The following is a 7,584-nucleotide window of genomic DNA, read 5'->3' on the forward strand; positions in this document are numbered from 1 at the left end:
GCGCTCAAATTTTATTCGGTTTCGGCTTCGGCCACAAATTTTCATTTCGGTGCATCCCTAATATATATACATATACATACATAATCACATACATACACACACGCATATACCCAAAATACACACACTCTTATCACTTTAAATTGTTTTATGTGGAAAAAATATTGCATATGTTGTTTTATTTTGAAAGGGCGAAATCACGTCGTTTCCGGCGGGGGTCCACGTCACGTGACGGCAGTTGGCGAGAGAGCGGCTCGAGAGACGGACTCGGACCGGAGCTCGTGCGGCGGAGACCAGCTGGCCACACGCTGGAGGACGTCGTCGCCCCCGTGCCGCAGCCGCCGTCTCTGCCCGCCTTCACGCGACACCTCCTGCCGCCTCCGCGCCGCCGTCGTCCGCGGTCCCTGCCCGAGCCGGGGTCGGCGGTGGGGGTCGTCCGGCGCGGGGCAAGCGAGCGACCGGCATGGACCCCCGAGCGACGGAGCGCCCCGGTGCCTCCCTCGGAGCCGACGGCGGAGAGTCGGAGTCGGAGTCCGCGGCGGGCGGCGGCAGCAGCGACACGTTCAGCGGCAGCCTCCCCGACATGGAGCAGGAGAGCCTGGAGGAGAAGCTGCGGGGACTGGCCTTCCGGAAACAGACGTCGTATCGGTGAGTCCTCGTACTGATGACGGGAGCAAAAAATAGTGGCGCCAATCTTCGTCATTTGCTTGAAATATCACAATATGTCGTCTTTGAGACACCTTTATCGTCTTTGTTGTGTGGGAGCGTGTGAAGGGAATATTTATATCGCGCTTTTCTATATCTTATTGCTTCTATATCTTGAGTGAGGGAAGAGTGGATAGTGAGGTCGACAGGCGGATCGGTGCGGCGTCTTCAAGTGAAGTGAATTATATTTATATAGCGCTTTTTCTCTAGTGACTCAAAGCGCTTTACCCAATATCTAAGTTACATTCAAACCAGTGTGGGTGGCACTGGGAGCAGGTGGGTAAAGTGCCTTGCCCAAGGACACAGCGGCAGTGACTAGGCGGCAGGAGCGGGAATCGAACCTGCAACCCTCAAGTTGCTGGCAGGGCCGCTCTACCAACCGAGTTAAACCGCCCAAGTAATTAGGACGTTGTACCGATTCGTTGTGGTGAAGAATTCCGGCTCAGCTCTCAATTTACCGTCAATCTTCCGTTCCCATCCTCAACTATGGTCATCAATCAATCAATCAATCAATCAATCAATCAATAAATCAATGTTTATTTATATAGCCCTAAATCACTACTTTCTCAAAGGGCTGCACGAACCACAACGACATCCTCGGTAGAGCCCACATAAGGGCAAGGAAAAACTCACCCCAGTGGGACGTCGGTGACAGTGACAATGACGACTATGAGAAACCTTGGAGAGGACCTCAAATAATTACAGGCAAAGCTTTCAATTTACCGGTCGATCTTCGTTCCCATCCTCACCTATGGTCATCAATCAATCAATCAATCAATGTTTATTTATATAGCCCTAAATCACAAATGTCTCAAAGGACTGCACAAACCACGACGACATCCTCGGAAGAACCCACATAAGGGCAAGGAAAACTCACACCCAGTGGGACGCCAGTGACAATGATGACTATGAGAAACCTTGGAGAGGAACTCAAATGAGGGAAGTCTGGGTTTCCCTCCTTAGGCTGTTGCCCCCGCGACCCGACCTCGGATAAGCGGAAGAAGATGGATGGATGGATGGATAGCGCTTTTCTCTAGACCAGGGGTCACCAACCTTTTTGGAACCAAGAGCTACTTCTTGGGTACTGATTAATGCGAAGGGCTACCAGTTTGATACACACTTAAATAAATTGCCAGAAATAGCCAATTTGCTCAATTTACCTTTAATAAATAATCAATCAATCAATCAATCAATCAATCAATCAATGTTTATTTATATAGCCCTAAATCACAAATGTCTCAAAGGACTGTACAAACCACAACGACTACGACATCCTCGGAAAAACCCACATAAGGGCAAGGAAAAACTCACACCCAGTGACAATGATGACTATGAGAAACCTTGGAGAGGACCTCATATGTGGGCAACTCGAAGTAAAGCCGCTGCTCCTCCACATGGGGAGGAACCAGATGAGGTGGTTCGGGCATCTGGTCAGGATGCCACCCGAACGCCTCCCTAGGAAAGTGTTTAGGGCACGGGGAAGACCCAGGACACGTTGGGAAGACTATGTCTCCCGGCTGGCCTGGGAACGCCTCGGGATCCCCCAGGAAGAGTTAGACGAAGTGGCTGGGGAGAGGGAAGTCTGGGTTTCCCTGCTTAGGCTGTTGCCCCCACGACCCACCCTCAATCAATAAATAAATGTTTATTTATATAGCCCTAAATCACAAATGTCTCAAAGGACTGCACAAACCACGACGACATCCTCGGAAGAACCCACATAAGGGCAAGGAAAAACTCACACCCAGTGGGACGCCAGTGACAATGATGACTATGAGAAACCTTGGAGAGGAACTCAAATGAGGGAAGTCTGGGTTTCCCTCCTTAGGCTGTTGCCCCCGCGACCCGACTTCGGATAAGCGGAAGAAGATGGATGGATGGATGGTGCTTTTCTCTAGACCAAGGGTCACCAACCTTTTTGGAACCAAGAGCTACTTCTTGGGTACTGATTAATGCGAAGGGCTACCAGTTTGATACACACTTCAATAAATTGCCAGAAAAAGCCAATTTGCTCAATTTACCTTTAATAAATAATCAATCAATCAATAAATCAATGTTTATTTATATAGCCCTAAATCACTACTTTCTCAAAGGGCTGCACAAACCACAACGACATCCTCGGTAGAGCCCACATAAGGGCAAGGAAAAACTCACCCCAGTGACAATGATGGAGAGGACCGCATTTGTGGGCAACCCCCCCTCTAGGGGACCGAAAGCAATGGATGTCGAGCGGGTCTAACATGATACTGTGAAAGTTCAATCCATAGTGGATCCAACACAACAGTGAGAGTCCAGTCCAAAGTGGATCCAACAGGAAACCATCCCAAGCGGAGTCCGATCAGCAGCGCAGAGATGTCACCAGCCGATACACAGGCGAGCTGTCCATTCTGGGTCCCGACTCTGGACAGCCAGTACTTCATCCATGGCCACCGGACCGGACCCCCTCCACAAGAGAGAGTGGGAGAGAGGAGAAAAAGAAAAGAAACGGCAGATAAACTGGTCTAAAAAGGGGGTCTATTTAAAGGCTAGAGTATACAAATGAGTTTTAAGGTGAATCAATCCATTTTCTACCGCTTATTCCCTTTTGGGGTCGCGGGGGGCGCTGGCGCCTATCTCAGCTACAATCGGGCGGAAGGCGGGGTACACCCTGGACAAGTCGCCTCCTCATCGCAGGATGAGGTGAATTTATATGTATAAAAAATGGGTATTTCTGTCCGTCATTCCGTCTTCCATTTTTTCCTTTTACGGAAGGTTTTTTGTAGAGAATAAATGATGAAAAAAAACCGCTTGATTGAACGGTTTAAAAGAGGAGAAAACGCGAAAAAAATGAAAATAAAATTTCGACACCTAGTTTATCTTCAATTTCGACTCTTTAAAATTCAAAATTCAACCGAAAGAAATTAAGAGAAAAACTAGCTGATTCGAATCTTTTTGAAAAAATTAAAAAAAGAATTTATGGAACATCATTAGTCATTTTTCCTGATTAAAATTAATTCAAAAATTTTGATGACATGTTTTAAATAGTTTAAAATCCAATCTGCACTTTGTTAGAATATATAACAAATTGGACCAAGCTATATTTCTAACAAAGACGAATCATTATTTCTCCTAGATTTTCCAGAACAAAAATTTAAAAATGAATTCAAAAGACTTTGAAATAAGATTTACATTTGATTTTACAGATTTTTTAGATTTGCCAGAATGTTTTTTATTTTATTTTAATCATATTAAGTTTGAAGAAATATTTCATACATTTTCTTCGTCGAAAAAACAGAAGCTAAAATGAAGAATTAAATTAAAATTTATTTATTATTCTTTACAATAATAAAAAAAAAAACTTGAACATTGATTTAAATTGTCAGGAAGGAATTTAAAAGGTAAAAATGTATGTTTAAAAATCCTAAAAACTTTTTTTTAAGGTTGTATTTTTTCTCTAAAATTGTCTTTCTGAAGGTTTTAAGAAGCAAAGTAAAAAAATTAATGAATTTATTTAAACAAGTGAAGACAAAGTCTTTCAAATATTTTCTTAGATTTTCAAATTCTATTTGAGTTTTGTCTCTCTTAGAATTAAAAATGTCCAGCAAAGCGAGACCAGCTTGCTAGTAAATAAATACACTTTTAAAAATAGAGGCAGCTCACTGGTAAGTGCTGCTGTTTTTAGAACAGGCCAGCGGGCGACTCATCTGGTCTTTACGGGCGACCTGGTGCCCGCGGGCGACCTGGTGCCCGCGGGCACCGCGTTGGTGACCCCTGTTCTAGAGACTCAAAGCGCTTTTACATAGTGAAACCCGATGTCTAAGTTACATTTATATTGGCACTGGGGGTGGGTAAAGTGTCTTGCCCAAGGACACAGCGGAAGTGACTGGGATGGCGGGAGCAGGGATCGAACCTGGAACCCTCTACCAACCACACTGTACCGTGGAGGGGGGGGTACACTAGTGTTCCATCCATCCATTTTCTTTTGCTCATTCCCTTCGGGGTTGCGGGGGGTGCTGCAGCCTATCTCAGCTACAATCGGGCGGAAGGCGGTGTACACCCTGGACATGTCGCATGGCCAACACATATAGACAACATTCACACACTAGGGCCAATTGTTTGGGAAAATAAACAATATATTGTCACTTTTAAGGAGCGTGGGATATAGTCACCTTTTTGGCCCAACTTTCCCGCTCAAATATTACCGCTGAATTTGTAATATTACTCTTTTTTTTCTTCAATAAATATATCTACCTTTTTTTTTACCCGGATTTAAAAAGGCACACTGCCAAAGAGCGTGTCTATTCAGGTTTATTTTCATAAGTAAATAGGTAGGTCATATTAGGATTTTTTTTTCTAAATGTAAAGGACTTCTTTGTGGTCTACATCAATGTTTTTCAACCACTGTGCCGCGGCACACAAGTGTGCTGTTAGATACAGTCTGATGTGCCGTGGCAGACGATCTAATTTCATCCTATTTGGGTTAAAAATATTTTTTTCAAACCGGTAATTATAGTCTGCAAATGATGTGTTGTTGTTGTTGAGTGTCAGTGCTGTCTAGAGCTGGGCAGAGTAACCGTGTAATATTCTTCCGTATCAGCGGTGGCTAATTGCTTTGTAGATGTCGGAAACAGCGGGAGGCAGTGTGCAGGTAAAAATGTGTCTAATGCTTAAACCAAAAATAAACAAAAGCTGAATGCCCCTAAGAAAAGGCAGTGAAACTTAGGGAAGGCTATGCAGAACGAAACTGGCTACAAAGTAAACAAAAACAGAATGCTGGACGACAGCAAAGACTTACTGTGGAGCAAAGACGGCGTCCACAATGTACATCCGAACATGACGATCAACAATGTCCCCACGAAGAAGGATAAAAACAACTGAAATATTCTGCATGGCTAAAATAAAATATCCATCCATCCATCCATTTTCTACCGCACTTCCCGTTCGGGGTTGCTGGAGCCTATGTTTCATAGGTAAATAGGTAGGTTAAAGTTAAAGTACCAATGATTGTCAAACACACACACTAGGTGTGGCAAAATTATCCTCTGCATTTGACCCATCACCCTTGATCACCCCCTGGGAGGTGAGGGGAGCAGTGAGCCGCAGTGGTGGCCGCGCCCGGGAATCATTTTTGGCAATTTAACCCCCAATTCCAAACCTTGATGCTGAGTGCCAAGCAGGTAATGGCTCCCATTTTTCTAGTCTTTAGTATGACTAAACTGGGGTTTGAACTCACAACCTACTGATTTCAGGACGGACACTCTAACCACTAGGCCACCGAGCAAGTCTTCATTGTCATTGCACAAGTACAACAAACAGTGTGCAGGGCTACAGAACAGGAACGCTGATGGGTCGCCACAAGGACGTAAAAGATGGGGAAAAGGGCAAACACTTGGGGGAGGATGAGTAAAAAAACAAACAATTTAGACGTGAGAAAACCAAGCACATATACTCATTACAAAATACATCTCCAGACTTGCAACAGAGGGGAAGGAGTGGGGGCCATGGTGGCAGGCTGCAGCTCTTCAGGCGCTGCCCGGCTGTCCATCATCCCTAAGTGATTCACGTAAAGGGCATTGGATGGGGTAAATGTGTGTATGGCATATATTTTTTGTGGTTGCGTGTGTGTGTGTGTCTGTTCCTCGGCCTTGGTGTCGTGCAGCCGCTAGTCAGTCCAAAGTCAACAACAACAGGTGTGTGTCCATGAGAGACAAAAGGTGCACCGGGTTATAAGGCACATTAAAGGAGTCATAATATTGTTTTTGTCTGAATGTGAAAGACATCCTTGTGGTCTACATAACATGTGATGGTGGTTCTTTGCTCAAAATGTTGCAAAGATGATGTTTTACACATCATATTCTAGTCCGGGGGTGCCCATTACGTCGATCGCGAGCTACCATGACATTCACGGTACCGGAGGGTCTTGTGAGATGACGCTGGCTGCTGCAAGATCATTATTATGAAAATATGACCGAGAGGAAGGCGAGAAACACTTTTTATTTCAACAGACTCTCGGGCCGTACCTTCCGTCAAAACTCTAAAGGCCGACTGCACATTTCCTATCTTCACAATAAAAGCCCTGCTTCATGCTGCCTGCTCTAACTAAATACAGAGTCTCGGAAAACTGGCGTGCAAAAGCGATCCCTCAGAAAGCTGGCGTGCACATCACTTGTGCACGCCAGCTTTCCGAGACTCTTATTTTGTTAGCGTAGGCAGCATGAAGCAGGGCTTTTATTGTGAAGATAGGAAATGTGCAGTCGGCCTTTAGAGTTTTGACGGAAGGGACGGCGCGAAAGTCTATTGAAATAAAAAGTGTTTCTCGCCTTCCTCTCTGTCATTTTTTTCATAATAATGAACTGGCAGCAGCCAGCGTCATCTCACAAGACCCTCGGGTGCCGTGAATGTCAATCAAGCAAGCTACGGAATTTGCCGCCAATATTTTTATTGTAAAGTGTATGGAAGCTGGATGAATTAGATGCCAAAAACCAACCGCTTTCATGTGGTATTGTACAGAAAGGACAACTTTTTTTCTCCTCCATTTGAAAATGTGGGCGTTATCATCATTACTGTCTGATTCCAATCAATGCAAGTCATCAGAATCAGGTAATACACCAACTTATATTCTTGTCTTTGTGAAAGAAAGACATCTATATGTGTTACACATGCTTGTATTATCATTAAACACATTTAACTTGTTTACAAAAATGTCTCTTTCATAAATAAATAAATATAAATGATATATATAAATGAGGTAGATCCCCTCGAGTTGGTCAATTGAAAAGTAGCTCGCCTGCAGAAAAAGTGTGGGCACCCCTGTTCTAGTCGCTTTCTGACAGTCACTTTAGAATGCAGCGTTTTGTGGGCTGTCTTATTTACGTGGCTCACCTTCGACGGTGTCTTCTACCCGTC

General features: G+C 44.4%; 1 protein-coding gene across 3 annotated transcripts in view; it reads left to right on the top strand.

The window, feature by feature from the left end:
- The first annotated feature begins 218 nt into the window (after positions 1-218).
- The window catches only part of dgki (diacylglycerol kinase, iota), a 170,442-nt gene continuing 163,076 nt past the window's right edge, over positions 219-7,584 (top strand). For 2 of the 3 annotated variants that reach the window (XM_061914180.1, XM_061914181.1), the window contains exon 1: positions 329-645. In XM_061914180.1, coding sequence (XP_061770164.1) covers positions 461-645 — 185 coding nt within the window. In that variant the 5' untranslated portion in view covers positions 329-460. Of the gene's footprint in view, positions 646-7,584 lie in introns of all 3 variants that reach the window. The other variant, XM_061914183.1, reaches the window with a different exon arrangement.

This window comes from Nerophis ophidion, linkage group LG10, assembly GCF_033978795.1.
Source record: "Nerophis ophidion isolate RoL-2023_Sa linkage group LG10, RoL_Noph_v1.0, whole genome shotgun sequence".
NCBI lineage: Eukaryota > Metazoa > Chordata > Actinopteri > Syngnathiformes > Syngnathidae > Nerophis > Nerophis ophidion.